The sequence below is a fragment of the Mytilus californianus genome, unplaced genomic scaffold (assembly GCF_021869535.1).
Source record: "Mytilus californianus isolate M0D057914Y unplaced genomic scaffold, xbMytCali1.0.p SCAF_15, whole genome shotgun sequence".
Classification (NCBI taxonomy): Eukaryota; Metazoa; Mollusca; class Bivalvia; order Mytilida; family Mytilidae; genus Mytilus; species Mytilus californianus.
The window spans coordinates 1,013,414-1,035,399 of record NW_026262637.1 but is presented as its reverse complement, the minus strand read 5'-3'; the positions used below and the strand labels follow the sequence as shown (position 1 = coordinate 1,035,399).

The following is a 21,986-nucleotide window of genomic DNA, read 5'->3' as shown; positions in this document are numbered from 1 at the left end:
TGTTAGGCTCTTAACATATAGACTGATAGGGAGCTCTGAACACAGACAGGCTGATGGACCACTCTATGTTAGGCTCTTAACATATAGACTGATGGGGAGCTCTGAACACAGACAGGCTGATGGACCACTCTAGCGAGGCTCTTAACATATAGACTGATGGGGAACTCTGAACACAGACAGGCTGATAGACCACTCTAGTGAGAGGCTCTTAACATATAGACAGATGGGGAGCTCTGAACACAGACAGGCTGATGGACCACTCTAGTGAGAGGCTCTTAACATATAGACTGATGGGGAGCTCTGAACACAGACAGGCTGATGGACCACTCTAGTGAGAGGCTCTTAACATATAGACTGATGAGGAGCTCTGAACAGATAGGCTGATGGACCACTCTAGTGAGAGGCTCTTAACATATAGACTGATGGGGAGCTCTGAACACAGACAGGCTAATGGACCACTCTATTTTAGGCTCTGAACACAGACAGGCTGATGGACCACTCTAGTGAGAGGCTCTTAACATATAGACTGATGGGGAGCTCTGAACACAGACAGGCTGATGGACCACTCTAGTGAGAGGCTCTTAACATATAGACTGATGGGGAGCTCTGAACACAGACAGGCTGATGTACCACTCTAGTGAGAGGCTCTTAACATATAGACTGATGGGGAGCTCTGAACACAGACAGGCTGATGGACCACTCTAGTGAGAGGCTCTTAACATATAGACTGATGGGGATCTCTGAACACAGACAGGCTGATGGACCACTCTAGTGAAAGGCCCTTAACATATAGACTGATGGGGAGCTCTGAACACAGACAGGCTGATGGACCACTCTAGTGAGAGGCTCTTAACATATAGACTGATGGGGAGCTCTGAACACAGTCAGGCTGATGGACCACTCTAGTGAGAGGCTCCTAACATATAGACTGATGGGGAGCTCTGTACACAGACAGGCTGATGGACCACTCTATGTTAGACTCTTAACATATAGACTGATGGGGAGCTCTGAACACAGACAGACTGATGGACCACTCTAGTGAGAGGCTCTTAACATACAAATGTATAGACTGATGGGGAGCTCTGAACACAGACAGGCTGATGGACCACTCTAGTGAGAGGCTCTTAACATATAGACTGATGGGGAGCTCTGAACACAGGCAGGCTGATGGACCACTCTATGTTAGGCTCTTAACATATAGACTGATGGGGAGCTCTGAACACAGACAGGCTGATGGACCACTCTAGTGAGAGGCTCTTAACATATAGACTGATGGGGAGCCCTGAACACAGACAGGCTGATGGACCACTCTAGTGAGAGGCTCTTAACATATAGACTGATGGGGAGCTCTCAACACAGACAGGCTAATGGACCACTCTATTTTAGGCTCTTAACACAAACAGACTGATGGGCCACTCTAGGTTAGGTTTTGAACACAAACAGACAGACCACTCTATGTGACCACTTGAAACAACACAAACTTCTAACATGTATAAATTGTTTTATATTGAAACATAAATATGATAAACAAAATGTCATAAAATTTCCTGATAAACAATCATCGTTGTTTAATACTGAACATGGAGAAAATTTATTTTTTTTAAATAATCGATTGATATTTATGATATGACATTAAGATACAAAGTACTCTTCTGTGTTGTTAATACTAAACATCTAACACATCAATCTAGCAGATATACACAAAAATCAATACAGGTTTCAAGAAGCTTATCTTCTTAATTAAGACACAGATTTAATTATTTAAGTATCCTCTGTGGAAGTGTTTTATGGCTAAGAGAATTAATTATTTATTAATTTATGTCATAATCAATACAAAATTTCCAATTTATAGCATGATTCAAGTATACATGTATATGGCCATGGGAAAAAGTTCTTTATAGAAAAAAATACTTTATTGAACAGAATTAAAACTTCCATTTTACAATGTTTTAGGTAAATAATCAAAAGATGACCAACTGTGAGAAGCAATGATAAATTGAATAAGAATGTGATCCAAAAACAGAAATAAAAATAGTCATTGTTTATTCTGAACAAAAGAAACAGTGAATTTTAGATGTTATTTATGAGCATGCAAGTGTAAAGACCACTAAGATTTATGGTTATATCTGTTAAACTCATGCCAGACTTTACGACATTTTGAAGAGATATTTATTAATACTGTTGTCCACTGTGAGTGAGCCATGTTCTTTATTTTCACCTCTTTCAACATAATTATAAAATCAGATATAACATACTTTATATCTTATCAAATTAAAGATGCAGAAGATTTGACAAAAACATCACAATTATTTTGAGGGCAAGAAAATTTCAAAAAATAACTGAATGTAAATATATCAGCACAAAATGTAATTTTGAATGTTTATTGTCCCTTTAACATGTTTAAATTCTATGTAATGTGGCAAAACTCCAAAATAAATATAATAAATTATACATATACTGATATTCTTCAGATAACATGACATGTATTTTATTTACTAATTGTTGATACAAAAAAATAGATTTAACCCTTAATTTACTGTTATTTTAATACAGAGCCACAACATCATGGTTTTGCAATCATAATATAACTAGTGTAAATGAACAAGATGAAATAAGTATAATTGAAATCATCCCTGAAGAGACTTGAATTGTCAAATTGTCTGATGCAGTTAAATTGGTAAGAAAATGAAAAAAATTAATTTCATGGACAATATTGATTAAAAAAAAGCATTTGAAAATACAGTTTGGAATGTTAGGCATAGGAATAATCATTAAAATATAATACATGTTTGTATATATAAGGAAAAGGGTTATAATAATCTGATCAAGTATTAAATGCATTTATGGATTTTAAATTTCATAATCATTGTTTTATCAAGTTTATTTTACCATTATTTATATGCAAAACAGAAATAATTCCATGAGTTCCCTTTGTTTTTACTAGATGGTAAGTAAACATGCATACATGTACACATAGAAAAAGGCAAAACATGTTTGAGACATGTACTCATGATGTAGGATAATGACTTTAAACATGTTAAAACATTTTACACCTTAAAAGTATTTTGTTTTTATTTATATTTTTATTACAATAACATGAAACTTTATTGCCTCTGATTAATTGAATCTTTGTGTTCATCTCAAATATTGCTTTTTTTGTCATTATCAAAAGACTTTATTCATTATGCTCAATCATATAAGAGAACAACCTATTCAAAAAATGGGAGTATCAACAATTTACATCAATTACAAATGTCCTAATAAAATATACTCCTTTATTAGTTTTGGTAATGGTAATTGCTCCACTTTTTTCATTAAATGAATGTTTTGTGATGAATGAATCAATGAATGTCTAATTACAAGACATGAACGAGTTCTCAAAGTTTGAGGAGATTCTGCACAATACTTAATCAGTCCCATCAGCTCTGGATGAAGAATGAGATTTTGGAATTTTTCACTTTGGCATCTTTTAATTAAAGTTATGTCCACTGATGCACCTGCTTCTAACAGCATTTCTGGAATTTCTTTACAGGTGCTAAACTGGAGAGCTGTAGAAAGTGGAGTATGACCGTTTAATCCAGTATGATTTGGATTGGCTCCATTCAACAGCAACAAGCGGGTGGTCTGTACACAGTTTGCTCGACATGTCAGAATAAGAGGTGTCCAACCTCTGATTTGCACAACATCAACCTTTGCTCCTCTTCGTACCAGCTGTGAAGCAATTTTGCTGTTTGCATGCATCGCAGCCATGTGAAGAGGCCTAAGATTTGCTGTATCTTTTATATTCACGTCACAATTATCACTGATCAGAATCGCTTTCACCATTTCATAGTTATCCATATCAACAGCATGTAACAATGGAGACCATCCACGATCATCAACGATGTTGACATCAAATCCACCCTGTACAAGTAGTTTAACCATTGGGACATCTTCTTTCACAATGCACTTAAACATAATTGTTAATTTTAGTCGCTCTTTCTTTTTATATGGTTTCAAAATGTATGTATAGTTGAAAACATCCACTATATATTTTAGATTTGTGTTACATCCATTTTGCACTAAAGCTTGTACAATATTAATTTGATCATTTTCTATTGCAGTTTCCACCATTGTTTGGCCCACTCTTTCTGGTCTTTCGTTGCTTCTAAAAGCATGGTTAACATCCAAGCCTTTCTTCAAATATTCACGTAGTGTTTCAGCATCCCCCTGAATAATACATTGGTGTAAATCATCTTCAAAATAATCCATTGTTTTCCAATTTTGTCACCAAAAGCAGAAATTTTATATTCCAAATTTTCTGTCAGCCTGAGTGTCCTAAGTAATCCTCAACCAGTATGTGCTCCCTAGCAATAAATCAAAGATCGGAATAATCTGATACATTATGTATTGACTCCTCCCAGATATAATGAGGCAAATTAATATTTTATTTCTCTCTTATAGATATGTACTGGTATTTCTGAACAGCAGAAGAAAGTGTTCTGTTTGAAATATATCTAATCTATGCATAATTAATAATTTGAGATAGTACCACATTTTGCACAATATAATTGAAATATCAATTCATACATATGATAAGCAAATTATGCATGACAATGAACTGAACTTGTGAAATCAGAAAAAAAAGCTCAAGGAGAAAGTCAGCTTTTATAACGTCCATGCGTAACTTAGCAAATGTAAACTTCCGGCAGGTGCCCGTTTAATTAAAAAGATGGAATCGCTTATAAACGGAACAATGTGAAGATCAAAGCTTATGTTTTATTTACTAAGAAAATATAGGTCATAGTATATGTCTTTCAAATAAACTATAAATTTGTTTTAGCTCAGATATCGGTTGCTGCTAAAAACAAGGATGACTTGAAATATTTTACATCGTTTTTAAAGTAATTCGTTTCGGAATAAAAGTACACATGGCGGGAAATTTTCTATTGTGAATGTTGTTTGTAAACAGAAATTTGCTGATACGGGCATTTAATAGAGTCATCAGTTCAGCGAATTTAAGTATCATGCCACCGAAAAGAAAGGTAAAATAAACCAAATTTAATCAGCCAAAAAATATTTCGTCATTAAGCACTGTTAGTGTTAAACTTAAAGCAAGAAGAATGTGAAATAAACAGATTGGGAACAACCCCCAAAATGAGGGATAACCCCTCTATTTAATGACTATCCTTTTATGAGGGGTACATTTCAAGTGATGAAAAATATTTTTTTGTAAAAAACCACTTCTTGGTACAAAAGGGCACATATTTATATTATTTGTAGAAACTTTTCCAGAAGAACTATACATCTATGTGTGCCATATCTGGTATTATAAGATTCAAGATCCAATCATGGGCCCTCAAGGCAATATACACAAAATACAACAATTTTACAATGATAATCATGAGATAACAAATTATTAAAGGTACATTGGTAGAGAACATAAAATTGAGAATGGAAATGGGGAATGTGTCAAAGAGACAACAACCCGACCATATGGCAGACAACAGCCGAAGGCCACCAATGGGTCTTCAATGCAGCGAGAAACTCCCGCACCCGGAGGCGTCCTTCAGCTGGCCCCTAAACAAATATGTATACTATTTCAGTGATAATGGACGTCATACTAAACTCCAAATTATACACAAGAAACTAAAATTAAAAATGATACAAGACTAACAAAGGTCAGAGGCTCCTGACTTGGGACAGGCGCAAAAATGCGGCGGGGTTAAACATGTTTTTGAGATCTCAACCCTTTTGTACTAAAAAAAGGCAAACAATATATTGTATAATACTTTCATGGAATATAACATATTTATTATTAGCATACGTTTAAATTGGAAGGTTTTCTGAAATAATATTGTCAAAACATGTCCATGAATTTTGTAATATCATGGACTTCAATCTTCTTTATTATTAAAAATAAGTGGATCCCTCTTTTAGAAAAGTTGTTCCAAATATAATGAACAGTGATAAATGTTTCCCCTTTTAAGATTAAAAAGCCAAGGTTTTCTTTTTTCTTTTCTTCAACAGCAAAATTACCCCTTGTCTGAGGGATAGTCCCTCATTTAAGGGATGTACCTCATTTAAGGGGTTGTTCCCAACCTGATAAATATTTTCTATTAAAACACATTGAGAAAAATGATATATTCTGCCTAAACAGCATTTATCAGGTTGGAATGGCAGCTAATATCCTAAAACACAGAATTAAAGTTAACCCTGCTTAGTCGCTCCGTAATTCTCATATCACAGCTTTGAGACATGAGCAGGCATTATCAGCATCGTTACAATTCTGAGAAGTTATCATTAAGGTTCATCAAAAGGAATTGAAAAATATGGTCGTGTATAATCACAAAATCAACTATGAGTGCAGACAAACATGCATCTAGGAAAGTTTTAAGGCATGGCAGGACCAGATATATAAATGATATATATGTAGTCTGTTTCAGAAAATTAAAAACTTACCCGGATTTCGATGTGCATTTTTTTCCAGTCTGCAGAAGATAGCAATATAAACTAACACTTGAGTTTCATTTGATACGGTCCACTCAGTTACACAGTTTAAATCACCTTTTGTTTGCAGATGTCTATTGTCATTCTATTGTCCATTTAAATCAATACTACTCACAACATTTATTATATGAGGGGAGCTTCTCAAACCTCTTTCCCAACTTCCATTATTTTGGCACCTTCTGCAGGAATGAAAAAAATGAAAAGCAAAATCCAGTTAAGTTTTTAATATTTTGAAACTTAAAATCCATTTAAATTTTATTTATCTAGGTCCAACCATGCTTCAAAATTTTTCCAGGTGCACAGGTTTGTCTGTTCTCATAGTGAAATTTGTGGTGTAAATACAGCCATATTTGCTTAAAGGTTATGATGAACCTTAACATCACAAAATATGTGTGAGGAGAAGTAATCAAGCTTGCTCTTGTCAGGTGTAAAACTCTAAGGGAATGGGGAAAAGACCAGTAATAGAATGATAAACAGAGTATCAGGTTTTATACGTAGAGATATCGCAAAATATATTTATACACCAAACCTGCCAACTATCCCGATTTTTGGGGGATATCCCCCATGAGAGGTGTTGACCTGAATTTTTAAATTCTGTATTATATGAACTAAACACCTCAAAACAGTCATTCAAATGAGTTGAAAGGATATTCAAGCACATATATACTCATTCAATCAATATAGTAGTAGATTAAAAACACTTGTGGCAATTTATGAGGAGTACAAAATGTATTAGGTCCTCTTGTGCTTAAAATCCCCCATGGAGATAAAAGTTGGCAGGTATGATACACAGAAACCCTGATATGGGGCGGCTGAGCAAGGAGATGTATGCATTTTATTAATAAATTATGAAAAAACATGATGATACAGTATTAATCTAAAAAATATTAGGATGTAAAATCAAAGGGTAAATGTAAAAATTGAGGATAGTTATTTGTCTTCCATTAAATCCTATAAAAAATGTACATTTATCATGTATATACACATGTACTATTTGTCATCTTTGATCTTTTTACATTGTAAACGTACTACAGATCTTGCTAATATACTGTTGTACTGCTAAGTTAGAATTGATCATTACAAATGTATGAGTACATACATGTATTGTACACTCTCATGACTGCAATTATGGTGATTATTTATCCCCTTGGATGTTTATGTTCATCTTTGTATTGGATCGTTACACTGTACACTATGGTGATTATTTATTCCCTTGGATGTTTATGTTCATCTTTGTATTGGATCTGTACACTGTACACTATGGTGATTATTTATTCCCTTGGATGTTTATGTTCATCTTTGTATTAGATCATTACACTGTACACTGTACTTAAATGTGCTTTATCGTTTGTTAATCCAATAAAATGATTTGATTGATTATCTTATTACAGAAGGCAGAAACAGATGGTGAACCAACAACCAAGAAGACAAAGTTAGATAAGAAATCCAGCACAGCCAGTACAGACCTCCCTGATGATGTAGATACTTCATTTCCTACACAGATTAATCCTACTGCTAAAACAAAGGATGGAAGGAAATTTACCAAGACTATTGTGTCATGGAATGTGAATGGTGTGAGGGCTTGGTTAAAGGTACTTGATAGGTTTCAAAAATGGATACGTCAAGCTTTTGGGAGACCAAAAGGTTTTCTTTAGCAAAGTAGAATTAGACTAGACAAAGATATCTTTTCTGTACTCAAGTAGAAGGATATCTGTGATTGTACAGTTTTTTTGATAGTCATGGAAATGCTTTGAAATAGCAAACCTTTACCTTATACTTTTCTTTAGCAAAAAATGAACAAATTCAGACACAAACATTTCATATACATGTATATATTGGTCATTTTATGTCCAAATTGGACAGAGTTCAGTAGTTAACCTTTGACCATCATGAAATAGTGCCATGTATCATGTGTAAAGAAAGTGACATTCATCTAAATCACATCAAAAACAAACAAGATAAATTGTTTGGAAGGTAAAGACATTTTGGGTTGTCACTAAGAAGTTATATATATATATATATACCAATTTCGTTTTATACATGGATGTGGAATAAGAGGCAAGAACATGAAAAAAATCACTGTAAAGAAAAGAGTTTAGTTACTGGTAGATTTTGAACTAGTATTAAAAAATTATATACGTAACGTACATATATATTTCCCAAGTAAAAGGTTTTTGAAAATATGTCAAGAAAGGTTGAAATGTTAGATTGCCTATTGACCATTGTTAACTGAGAAGTCTGTCCTATGAATTTTCTATAACTTACATGTATTTAAATATTGTTAGTGCGGTGACTAAGGACAGAATTTTTTAGATTTAATCTCCCCACCACACACACAGCTAGATTATATATCATTTGAAAGAGGAAACCTTGTACTACAAGAATATGCAACAATATGTGTTTTGAGTAATCCAATGAAGTGTTTAATTTTAAGTTCACAATGCAAAATAAAAGTAATCTTTACCTGTATTTAAGTGCTAATGAGCACATTGTTTAGCACATTGTTTAAAGATGAGCATTTAATGTAGTAACCATGGTAAATTATTTATTTTAATCCTATAAATACTTTGGTAAATGATGTCACAGTTGCACATGTCATGGATGCAGTAAATAATGTGAGTCATAATATAAACAGTAAGATCATACAAGTGTAGAAATTTTACATTTCAGTAGCATGTAATATTTGCTGCTGGATGTTAAGCAACCATCAATCAATCATTTATTTCAGAAAGATGGCATCGACTATTTACAGAAGTATAAACCAGACATATTTTGTATCCAGGAGACTAAATGTTCACAGGAGAAGCTCCCTGCTACACTCAATGTGCCAGGGTACCACTCTTATTTCTCCTCAGGGGACACAGAGGGGTATGCTGGGACTGCTCTATACTCCAAAGAAAAACCAAAGAATGTTACATTTGGAATGGGTAAGAATAAAATATTCACTTTGCTTTATTTTACTGAATATCAACCTGTCCCTAACCACAGTAAAAAATAGTTATTATGAAAATAATGTGCTCTGTCTATGACCCAGGACTGCACTATACTCCAAAGAAAAACAAAACAATGTAACATTTGTAATAAGAAGAAAAAAATATCCTCTTAGTTCTAATTCAGTGAATATCGACCTGTCTCTAACCACAGTGAAAAATAGTTCTGAATGAAAATAATGTGCTCTGTCATTGAATTGGAAATGCATTATGCTCCAAATATAAATAACAAGATGTTACATTTGGATTGGGTAAAGAAAAAATATGTCTCCTAGCTTTAATTCAGTGAATATCAACCTTAGCTTTAATTCAGTGAATAACAACCTGTCTCTAACCAATCATTGAAAATGAGAAAAATAGTTCTGAACAAATGCTGAATGAAAATAAAATGCTCTGTCTTTGACCTTAGACAGATAATGAATTTATAAAGATGGTTAAACTGCAATCCATTCCAAGGAAAAATCAAGGGAACTGCAAGTGTGAATATAAAAGAGAGACGAAAGATACCAGAGGGACAGTCAAACTCGTAGATCGAAAACAAACTGACAACGCCATGGCCAAAAATAAACAGACAAACAGACAAATAATAGTACAGATGACACAACATAGAAAACTAAAGACTAAGCAACAGGAACCCCACCTATATACATGATATAGGGTGATAGTTTCAAAAGATGAATTTGCTTTACCCTAACCTAATTTAAATGATTATATGTCAGATTCCTTTCTGTCAATTCAAGCTCCTTTCAGTTTTTGTCTCGCCTGCAACGAAAGTCTTAGTATGTGAGACATAGGTATTACTATCCGGCGGCAGCGTAAACTATTTGTATAAAGCTTTATATTTCAGAAGGTAGACGACCTGGATGCTTCATACCTTGTAATCAGATACTTAATGTTACAAAGTTTCCGTCTGTCATGTGCCCATTGTCCATGACCTCATTTTCTTGGTTCAAGCGATTGCTTGAAAAAGAATTAGTTTTTTTGTCATGTGAATTTCTCACTTATTATGAGTAATAGGATAACTATATTTGGTATATGGGTTCCTTGCAACCTCTACATGTCCATCAGACAGGGTTAACCTGACCTCTACCTCAGTTCATGGATCAGTGATCAAGGTTAAAGTTACATGATTAGGTCTGTTTCTCAGATACTACAAGCAGCAGGTCAACTATATGTGGTGTATGGAATGATTGTAAGGGATACAAAACCGTATGTCTGATGTCAGGATGGCAGGTTTCATCTGACCTTGACCTCATTTTCATGGTTCATTGTTAATTTTGTGTTCTGGTCTGTTTTTCAAGTACTGTAAGCAATAGGTCAACTATATTTGGTGTATGGAATGATTGTAAGGTGTACATGTCTGTATAGCTGGTGTCATCTGACCGTGACCTCATTTCCATGGTTCATTGGTTAACATTAAGTTTTTATATGACCGCAAAAAATTTCCGTTCGTATAATGCTATCACTTTAGCGTCGTCATATAACCATATTTCAAGTTCTTTGACTACATTTATTCTGTGTCAGAAACCTATAATGTGTCAAATATTTAATTCCAAATTCAGACCGGTATCCAGTTTGAATATTGTGTTCATTTTTGCCCCAACTGTTCAGGGTTGGACCTCTGCGGTTGTATCCAGATGAGCTCGGCGAAGCAGTTTATTGTGTTTTGGTCTGTGTTTCAATTACCATAAGCAATGGGTCAACTATATTTGGTGTATGGAATAATTGTAAGGTGTACATGTCTGTGTGACAGTTTTTATCTGACCTTGACCTCATTGTCATGGATCTTTAAAAATGTTAAGTTTATACATGTAGTAAAACCGTTATCATTAAGACTTTCAACATAAAATCAAAGGTCAGTAAAACATGTCTGTCTGATAGTAACATATCAACTATATTAGGTTATAGGTATATAGAAGGATAATATCAGGGTTTATCTTTATATTGATTGTTTTACCATTTATTGATCAATGAATAAAGTTTGTTTTATGAATACTGCAAATAATACATCAAAGTTGAACCTACTCAATTGTTTTTCACTTGTTCTTTTAGGAATCAAGAAGCTAGATGAAGAGGGTAGACTAATTACAGCTGAATATGATACATTTAACCTAGTTGGAGCTTGTAAGTCTGTGTTAAAACATCTATTTGACTCCTTCAGAGCACATAAATCTGTTGGAAACAAGTATCAGCTGTTAGAGTAAAGACTGCTAAGTTTTGTTCAAGTTCAGTCAAAGAATGAAAGTCTGATTCATGATAAGAGTTGATTATGATTAAATTCTAAACCTATGTAGGCCCTTACAGCTAATAGTTACCTTCACATATTCCCTATAAACAATACATCTTTATCCTATCTTAAACTAATCTTCCACAATAGACACAAAAAGAACTTTGACACCATGACAAATTTTGATAAGATCTTTTGAATATATGACATACAAAATATAAAGTATGATTCCACTGGTTTTGTATAATCCACTTTACACATTGTATCTGTACCTTTCTCTAGTCAGAGTCTTATGTTGTTGTAGATGTACCTAATTCTGGCAAAGGCCTCGTCAGATTGAAATACAGAACTAAAGAATGGGATGTAGCATTTAGAGACTATATCAAAGGTCTTGATGCTAAGAAGCCAGTAATATATTGTGGTGATTTGAATGTAGCTCATCAGGAAACAGGTAAATAAGGACTTTAAAATAGTAAATGATCTTTTATAGTCATTAAAGTTCTATTGATTTAATGTAGTTCAATTACAAATACATTTTTACCTGCATCGCCTTCGACGGAAGCAGGTCTAGTAAACGCTCCAGTCCGTCCCTCCTTCCAAAAGAAAACTTTCGTCAAAGTTTTTTTTCGTGGCTTCTATGAAAGGGAATGATTTAATATCTGATCTACAGCTTGATGATGTGTAGTTGAAGCAAGGAAGCAATTTTAACATCTGCAGTGTAGCCACTTCCTGTTTGCCGATAGTTTGAAATTTTACAACACTCATTGTACAAGGAAATTTCCATCCAACTTTTCTTGGCTTCTTTTGAAATGAATGATTTTAATTTTTGGTCTGGGAATGATCATTTATGCCCCTGAATACATGTTACCTCAATCAATTGTATGCTGCAACACAGGTCCAGACCCAGTATTGGTCTTGTTAAACATGGAGTAAAACAGAAATTTTTAGGTGGACATTCTTTTTACTCTGTGCTAGAAAGGAATGTAATCTTCAATGCAATAAAAACTAAATATTCACAGCCTGCAATATTGTGTTAAGAATTTCTACGGCCTTTTGTTTACAATGCTATTAGCAGCCTCAAATTTTAAATTAAAAACTTAAAAAGTAAAACTTGTGTAAACTGGTTATATTTGAAATAAGTGTTCTCATATTATCATTAAAAGTCCAAAATGTTTAATTGTGTGGGAAATTTTGAAAAAGAAATTAATTTACGTTGACTCACTATTAAAGTGTGATTTGCTCTAATATAAAAGTGAAATATTTAATTAAAAATTTACAACACTGAAACCCTAACAGTAAGTCTTGTGAGATGTAACAGTTATACATTAAAAATGTTTTGATTTATTTTAGATCTCAAGAATCCAAAGACAAACAGAAACAAAACACCAGGTTTCCATGACGACGAGAGGCAAGGATTTACAGACTTGTTAGCTGAGGGATTCTTTGACTCTTTCAGAGAATTGTACCCTAATGCCAGGGACTGTTGGTCATTCTGGACCTACATGATGAATGCCAGAGCTAAAAATGTTGGATGGTAAATATTTTAGTTTTGGATATGACAATTACATGTTACTCTAGGAGACATTGTAAAGTGTATTCACTTTGATGCAGTGGTATGCAGTGCATATTTTTGAAGTTAGATATATTTTTTATCATGTGATAATGTAAATCATGGGATATTTATTTTGTACAATTTTAAAAACAAAATGATGTTAAATTTTAACAATTATTCGGTGCCGAAATTATGAGAATTGAGGACTTCCATTCATTCCTGACTTATTGCTGCTATCATTAACAAAAAAGAAATTAGTAGAGCTTGCACATAACACATGAGCAAATGTGTTATTTTTTTCTTAAATCATTTTTAGCTCACCTAGCACACAGGGCCAGGTGAGCTTTTCTCATCACTTGGCATCTTTCTTCGTCATCATCCGCCATCTGTAACTTTAACAAAATCTTCTCTGAAACTACTGGGCCAAATTTAACCAAACTTAGCCACAATTATCATTGGGGTTTTTAGTTTAAAAAAGGTGTCTGATGACCCTGTCTGCCAACCAAGATGGTTGACATGGCTGAAAATAGAACATAGGGGTAAAATGCAAGTTTTGTCCATTATTTTGAAAACTGTACAAATAGAGAAAATCTGACGGGGCAGAAATATTCAAAATGTTGAGCTCTACAAATTTTGTATATATGACAAAACTGACAGACGACTTTCATAGGAGTTATTGCCCTTAATTAACAAATTTTATCACTTTTTTTCATTTTTGCCTATTATCTTGAAAACTTTAATAGATAGAGAGAAACTTTAAATGCAAAAATGATCAGCAAGACAAGTTCTACAAATAAGTTTTACATGATGGAAATCGTCAGTCGACTCTTTATTAGAGTTATTGCCCTTTGATGACGATTTTTACCAATTTTTTGCGTTTTTGCCTTATATCTTAAAAATTATAATAAACAGATAGAAACTTAAATAAGCAAAAATGATCAGCAAGACAAGATCTACAATTAAGACAACATGAAGGAAATCATCTGACGACACCTTATTGTCATGCTTTTTAATGACGATTTTTACCAATTTGTTTGTGTTTTACCTTATATGATAAAAAATAAAATAAATAGAAACTTTGGAAAACAAAAATGATCAGCAAGGCAAGATCTACAAACAAGTCAAATTTTGCTGATATAGTTAGTAGACAGTCACTCTATTTAGGAGTGATTGCCCTTAAATGAGGAAGGAACTAAACAGACAAAACTATCAACATTACAAGATCAACAAAAAAGAGATTTTTGTCATGAATTCTATTCTTGTCGACAATGTTGGAGAGTGTCCTTTGTTGAATATGCACATAGACCAAGGTGAGCGACACAGGCTCTTTAGAGCCTCAAGTTCTGTTTTTAACTTACATGACTGATCAATGAACCATTAGTTATTACGGCAGTAAAATAATATTTTTACACTGCCAGCAATGGTTGAAGGAGAGGCACCAGGATTTTTTTAGTGCATTCCAGAGTTTTGGTTCTTGATTGATTGAATAAAGTGAGACACGTACTGTGAAAGTACTTTTATTCGTGGGGTACCGATTTTTGTGGTTTTCGTAGATGGCTTTATCCATTAATTTAAGTGTCCAACGAAATATAACAACTGATGTCCAAATCAAGACATGGAAAGATCCCCATGTAAGTTTGACTCAAGGATACAGGCACATAATCTAGAAAATATATCGAATATCAGCAAACGCACTATGAACTATATAAATTATACAACTTCAGACAGGATTTAACCCATTTAATCTCTCAAAAATCTTAACTGTACGACTCTTAATTCTCATGAAAAATTAATTTTGATCGATGAAAGTCAGACTTCCGGTGATGATATGAGACGATGAAGTGATAATTTTATCTCCTCACAATTCTGATACGTAAAAAAAATCATATTTGGCATGTTTTTTTTATTGCATAAGAATTAATTTTACAATTCAAAGTACATTTGTGGTATTTTTTCTTTGTAGCCGTTTCCTTTAAGTGACATGTGTATGGCCCAATTAACAACTTTGATGATCATTAAAAAATCTTTTGATTATTCGATATCGGGTTAATTTGTGTTATCACTTCTGATTACACATGTGCAACAATTTAAATGTTTACTTTGCAATTTCCTTTAATTGAGACAATTTGTAAGCATAGATGAATCTGACAGCTTATTTCCGAAAGCAATTATTTTTCAAAAATTTGATGAATGTTGTCATTGATGAAATATGAACAAGTAAGTGAAAATGAACATCATATTTTGCAATGTCCAACAATTCATTATAAAACAACATATGACTATTTTCAAGAATCTTTGTTGCTGATAGAGTTAAAATTTTCACTCTTTTTTTTTCTCCAAAAAACTAAAATCCACGAATTTAAGAACCCACAAACATACAACTTTTGCTAAAACCACGAAAATTGATACCAACAAGTAAAAGTACCTTCACAGTATATAATTTTAGTCTGAACCAACTGCCTACTTTGTGTCTTGGTAGCTTGCTCCTCTCCATTGAGGGAAGTGGTTGATTCAAACCAAGAAAAAAATTATTACTGAAAGGCTTTATATTTCTAATGCTTGTATTTCAGGAGGTTGGACTACTTTGTGTTGTCAAACAGATTAAAGAAAGATTTGTGTGACCATGCTATACAGCAGGATGTGATGGGGAGTGATCATTGTCCTATTGTTCTACAGATGGCACTCTAAAGTCAAGTCAATAGTGGGAGCAGTCATTTTGTGAATGAACTTGAAAGTGTTAGAATGAGATGTTGTATAAATGTAGCACTTGTGAATTCAATGAAAATAGTTTAAATAATTGCTATGCTAAAATTTATCATAAACATTTGTAGGGCCTAAGTTTTTTATTGTCTTGAATTAACTCTCCAAGTATCAATCCATCTGCAGAAACATTATCATAATTTTAATTCTGTTTTTAGTTTAATTTTATATTGTATTGTAATTTAAAGTAACTTTTTTCCACAAAACAAAACTTATATAGATAGGAAATAAAGGAATAGTTCTACTTACCTGACCCAGAAAAAAGTCTGTCTGCCTGATTAACAAGATAATTTTATTTTGACATTACAAAATACTTTTATTGTTCACATTTTCGCACTCAAAAACAGAGTCAAGGTAGTTTTTGATGAAGTTGAAGTCAAATCAACTTGAAACTTAGTACACATGTTCCCTATGATATGATCTTTCTAATTTTAATGCCAGATTAGAGTTTTGACCCCAATTTCACAGTCCACTGAACATAGAAATTGATAGTGCGAGTGGGGCATCCGTGTACTATGGACACATTCTTGTTTTATAAATCTTTCAAATTTATTTTTATTCTGCAATGGATGAGTATTTTTAAGATTTATATTATGTTTTTATTGAAATTTGTTTTTACACAATGATAATGTTTTCTCATTAAACTTGCATGGTTCATTATTATTAAATGTAGACTTACATAATCCTATTGTTGAAGGTTATATACTTATGGTCTATACTCTACAATGGTGCCAAACAATGCAATATGTTTGGAATTTAATCTGTGATTAAGAAGACACTTATGATTTATTTGATTGACAAGACACCTATGATTTATTTGATTAACAAGACACCTATGCTTTATTTGACTCCTTTCAACAGAGGACATTATTTGAAGAAATAAAATTATGTATATGTATGATGAAAAGCTTTAGAAAATGTGAGAAGATTTTTCTATAATATTGGATCATAAATATGCCCGACAAAGGTCTTTACACCTAATTATTTTTACACTTAATTGTTATCATCAGAGAAGTTTAAAATTCATTGTGAATCTGAATGTAATGTACAATCATTTTGTAGATTTTTTCATTAAATTCATCATCTGTTTTCCATTGTCTAATTTTTGATGTGCTGCATATTTCAATGAGACAAAAACCCAGCAACACATTATATAACAACCTACAAAACATGTGTCAATTTATATATCTTTGTCAGTGTTCTTTCTAGAATTAAATGGCAAAGGGGCACGGGTACCTTAGCAGGGTTTCTTGTCTGAAAAACCAACCAATTTGTTCATGTTTTAGATGAAAAATTTAATTAATCCAATAAATTAATGTTTTTTTGCTTCTGGTATTTAGTTTTTTAGGGGGAAAAGAGGAGGGGGTGGGGGGGGGGGGGGGGGGTCCTAGTAGTTAAAATGATTGTTTTGCATTGAAAAATATTTATCTTTAGAAAACAGAAATGCATATTACAGGACTATATGAGCAGAGAGGTGCACAGAAAGGGCAGAGGGGAGCTGTCTCTCTCAGTTCTTATAATTAAGAAGAGTTGGTTAATCAGTGGTATTAGATTTCCATTTTCTTTTGGAAGTGAAACAAATTAAATCATTGTACAGAAGTGATGTAATTAATATAAAAATAAGATGTGGTATGAATGCTAATGAGACATCTACATAGAACAAAGAACAGTGTCCATGTTTTGTAACCATGGTTTAATTTGTTTCTGTAGTAAACACTCCAGATTTGTGGGGCCATCATCGTAAACCTTGTCCATGGTGATTGGTGGTAGCATCATCCTATGGCAAAGTAAACATTGTTGATTGTGATTCCAACGAATTAAGAATTATATTTTTCATATAGAATCATCATAACCTCTATTAGTGCTTTTCCTTTACAGATTTCTATTGTGCATTCTATTGTATCTTTGCTTATTCCACTGAGCAAGATGACGAATAAGTAATAGGAGAGGGTTGAGATCTCAATACACTAGTTGTCACATGTTACTGTGACTGTTTAAAGTTGTTGGTTTTGTTCAATAGTGATTATCATTTTGAGAATTTGGTGTTGTCAGCAATTTTTTTCACATTTGAATCTATTAAGAAGGCTAATAGGTTACTTTTGATAAAAATGCCCTTAAATGAGGCTTGTATAGGGTATATTGGGATACGGTATATTTGCCATTTTAATTTTAGGGATATGGGATATTTGTCCTAAAAGTAAATGGGATATGGGATATTGATGCATTTTTAAGGATATTGAATTTTGAACATGAAAAAAAGTAAGTGGAATTTAAAAGTTAAGTACAGAAATATTTACATCTCACTTGATAAAATTGCCCAAAAAAATTAATATATAAGGTCATTTTAGTGCTTTGTGATTTTCATTGAGTTTATGAAATTATGGTCGTTTTATTTAAAAGTCATCCAAACCCACCCAAGCAAAAAGTATTAATCTATTTTCGATATTTATATGCTCATATGTACTGATAATTTTAAAAGTATTTGTTTTGCTTTCCATACTTCGTTCCTTATTGTTAATTTTCCTTTTTTGGATGGTGATGTTCCTTTTGCACTATCTTACGGTGTTTGTATATCACAACTCTTTCGCTATGCCCGTGTCTATTGTAACGTTTTTGGATTTTAATGAATGTAATCTATGTATCACTGGTAAATTATTAAATCAGAGATTTCGTTACCACAAATCACTTAACATCTTTACTAAATTCTTCCGTAGATATAAAGATTTGGTTTTGAAGTTTGGTTGTACCTGTAGAAAACTTATTTCAAACGGGATAGCACATCCTCATTTTTACGGAGATGTTGTTTACCGTGCCATTGGATGTTGGATGTGTAATGATTGATAATTTAGTCTTAGATGCATGATTTTTTTTATTAGTTGTTATTGGCTTTGAACTAGCTGTAGTTGTTATTGGCTTTGAACTAGCTGTCAGTAACTGCGAGTACTCTCAGATCTGTACTTAGTGTCATTTTGTTGATGGGATGCACAAGTACTCGGTCACGTCCACTCTGTGTTTTTGTTAGATGTTTTTCTATTTGTATCCATCTGATGAGTTAAGCCTTTTTCAACTGATTTGTATAGTTCGTTCTTATGTTGTACTGTTACACCACTGTCCCAGATTAGGAGGAGGGTTGGGCACCCGCTAACATGTTTGACCCGCCACATTCTGTATGTGTGTGCCTGTCCCAAGTCAGGAGCCTGTAATTCAGTGGTTGTAGTTTGTTGCTGTGTTACATATTTGTTTTTTGTTCATTTTTTTTTATACATAAATTAGGCCGTTAGTTTTCTTGTTTGAATTGTTCTACATTTGTCATTACGGGACCTTTTATTGCTGACTATGCGGTATGAGCTTTGCTCATTGTTGAAAGTAGTACGGTGACCCATAGTTGTTAATATCTGTGTCATTTGGTATCTTTTGAAGAGTTGTCTCATTGGCAATCATACTACATCTTCTTTTTTATAATTATATGCTCATTTGCATTGATAATTTTCTTGAAATAATCATAGATTATATAGTGTTGTCAATATTTTTGTTTATTTTGATGCTTTATATGATTACGGGATATTTTCTGGTGTTTCACCTCTTATTTTTTACGTGCCGAGGATCTTCAGCGGTCTCTATACGTTTCAATGATTGTAACAGATTATGGACCAAGGGTAGTCCGAGATTGCTCTGATGTGCAACGGCTGTTTTGCCAGACAAGCTGGGGCCGTGGGACGTCAGAGCACGTCCCATATCAAAAAGTGGATATTTAGCCGTACAAAATGGATGCCCTGTTTGAATTTGAAGTTACCTCTTAAATAGCTTTTTAAAAGGTTAAACTAGAATTAGAATTAGGAATAAATAATCAGTGTAATCTTTTCTTCTATTACTGGTGTTTTGAGGAAGGAAATTAGTAAAAGTAACAAAAATATTGTGATCCATGAATTTCATAAAGTTCAAGATCACATAGTCAAATTTTGTGTTTCTTTGCAAAACAAGGGCTGTGCAAATTTTGCTTGCTGTAAAAATATTGCAATAGTTAAGTTTAATGTACGTGCATTAGCAGAAAGCTTTCTTGTGTTAAATTTTGAGTTTTTGAACTTGCATGCTGAATATCCACTTTTTGATATGGGCGTGCTCTGACGTCCCACAGCCTCAGCTTGTCTGGCAAAACAGCCGTTGGGTGTCAGAGCAATCTCGGTCTAGAAACAGGGTTGCGTCCTTCTGTTCTTTCCAACATAGGTTAACGTGCAGGATGAAGTTTCTTATCAATGAAAGAAGAATGCTATCAAAATGAAATTTTACAGACATATACATCATGGTTTGAACAATTAAAAAAAAATGTTTGAAATTAGACCCCTTACACCAAATTGATCGTTTATGATCACATGAAAAGTTATTGTTGTACAACGCTCTAAGATGGAACACTTCATCTTTTGGACACATTTTCTTATTTAACAATGGAAGTATGCACTGTAAATTTCCTTTACCACAGTTTTTTTTCTCTTTATATTCTAGTTCAACAAGGAATATAATTTTAATCAAATGTTAGTATTTTGAAAATAGATAATATAATTTGATAATTTTTCAGTCAAAATTGTTGAAGTTGAGCCAAAATCCTCATCAGAAGTGATGATGAGAAAAAAATGGGTTTGGGAATGAATTTATAATGATTTTTTGGGATATTTCAAAATAGTTTTAGGGATATGGGATATTTGTATAAAATATTTATTGGGATATTAGGGGTAAACATTATAGGGATATGGGATATTGGGATAAAAACTTAATGGGATATGGGATATTGATACCCCCCTAAACAAGCCTCTTAAATGCAAATTGAACGTGCATATGCAAAATTTAATGAAATATTCTTCAGCATTCTGAGATTGATTAATATTTGAATTAGTCAGTAAAATAATAGAAATAAATCCTTCAATTCTTCCGAAACCTTCACATGAAAGAAAATCCTCCTTTAATGTTGAATCAGCTCAACCTGTTTGTGTACTCTCTTTTTTAACTTAGTTGAACATACTTCAAAGTTGAACTTACTGAAAATTACAGATTAGGTTTGTGAAAACATGAAGGAGTTTCTCAGGTACAGTCTCATCGCAAGGCGATACAGAATTTTCCTCTAGTTGAAAGACCATAGATTATCTGTTTATTGCTATTTTCCTAGGCAACTTCAATGACATTAATTTGTGACATCATTGTGTTCTCACTATACTCAACTAAGAAGAACCATTCTCAGTCAACTAGCTTGTCGCACAAAAAGATCAAAGCAAAATTTAGGAAAATAGCAATAATGAAGTTGAATAAAAAAAGATGAGACAACACCCCACCAATGACCATAAATTAAGTGTAGGGAACCTTCATACAACACATGCTTCAACAAGTAAAAAGCTCCACAAAGCATGTTATTGGTAACTATGACAACAGATTTTTGTTAGATTGTTTTATTGAAACTAGCATATAATATAATGGCAGTGTACAAATGATCAAACGTAACAAAATAATGATTAAAGTAAACATATCAATTATTTCATGATTTAAAGGTAAAAAGACCATACATAATTTTTTCATAGATTCTGTATTATTTTCACTTTAAGAGAAATTTTCTGATATTATGATTTAAGTGATAAAATGGTTCAAGGAATATTCAAAATTGTCAAAATTTACATAATCTAACTTTATCTGATATTTTTCTTTGATTAATTTTTAAGAAAAAATTGATTTTAAAATGAAATCATTAAAAACTACTTTTTATTAATTAACAGAATATGAATGAAACAACATGTCGAACATAACAACCATTAAAACAAATAATCAACACATGTAATATGTTAGTGCTGTTCCATTTAAACAGATGTTGGATGGTAGAAGAGGAAATTATTTTTGGATAAGGGTTCTAGATCATCTACGTCTGTTTGATATATACAAAACTACACATTGTAATACCGTGGGTATATTGGTTCCTTTCTATCCTCCC

At 32.9% G+C, this 21,986-nt stretch overlaps 2 protein-coding genes across 2 annotated transcripts; one reads left to right on the top strand and one right to left on the bottom strand.

Annotated features, from left to right (window-relative positions):
• Positions 1–1,484: 1,484 nt before the first annotated feature.
• On the bottom strand, positions 1,485–4,689 carry LOC127725178 (serine/threonine-protein phosphatase 6 regulatory ankyrin repeat subunit C-like). The gene has a single exon (XM_052232026.1). It carries the CDS (start codon positions 4,249–4,251, stop codon positions 3,247–3,249), a length of 1,005 nt encoding a protein of 334 aa, XP_052087986.1. The 5' UTR covers positions 4,252–4,689; the 3' UTR covers positions 1,485–3,246.
• A 210-nt stretch (positions 4,690–4,899) lies between these two features.
• Positions 4,900–17,107, top strand: LOC127725177 (DNA-(apurinic or apyrimidinic site) endonuclease-like). The gene is made up of 7 exons (XM_052232025.1): positions 4,900–5,024; positions 7,881–8,081; positions 9,218–9,416; positions 11,532–11,603; positions 12,011–12,157; positions 13,057–13,240; positions 15,829–17,107. The coding sequence occupies exons 1-7, from the start codon at positions 4,935–4,937 to the stop codon at positions 15,944–15,946; spliced, it is 1,011 nt and encodes a 336-aa protein (XP_052087985.1). The 5' UTR covers positions 4,900–4,934; the 3' UTR covers positions 15,947–17,107.
• Positions 17,108–21,986: the final 4,879 nt, after the last annotated feature.

Excerpts from the sequence above, each read along its gene's own strand:
- LOC127725178 (XM_052232026.1), bottom strand. The coding sequence starts at position 4,251 with ATGGATTATTTTGAAGATGATTTACACCAATGTATTATTCAGGGGGAT.
- LOC127725177 (XM_052232025.1), top strand. The coding sequence starts at position 4,935 with ATGTTGTTTGTAAACAGAAATTTGCTGATACGGGCATTTAATAGAGTC. Across the intron at positions 8,082-9,217 it reads GTGTGAGGGCTTGGTTAAAG|AAAGATGGCATCGACTATTT; the intron begins GTACTTGATAGG and ends CATTTATTTCAG. Across the intron at positions 9,417-11,531 it reads GAATGTTACATTTGGAATGG|GAATCAAGAAGCTAGATGAA; the intron begins GTAAGAATAAAA and ends TTGTTCTTTTAG.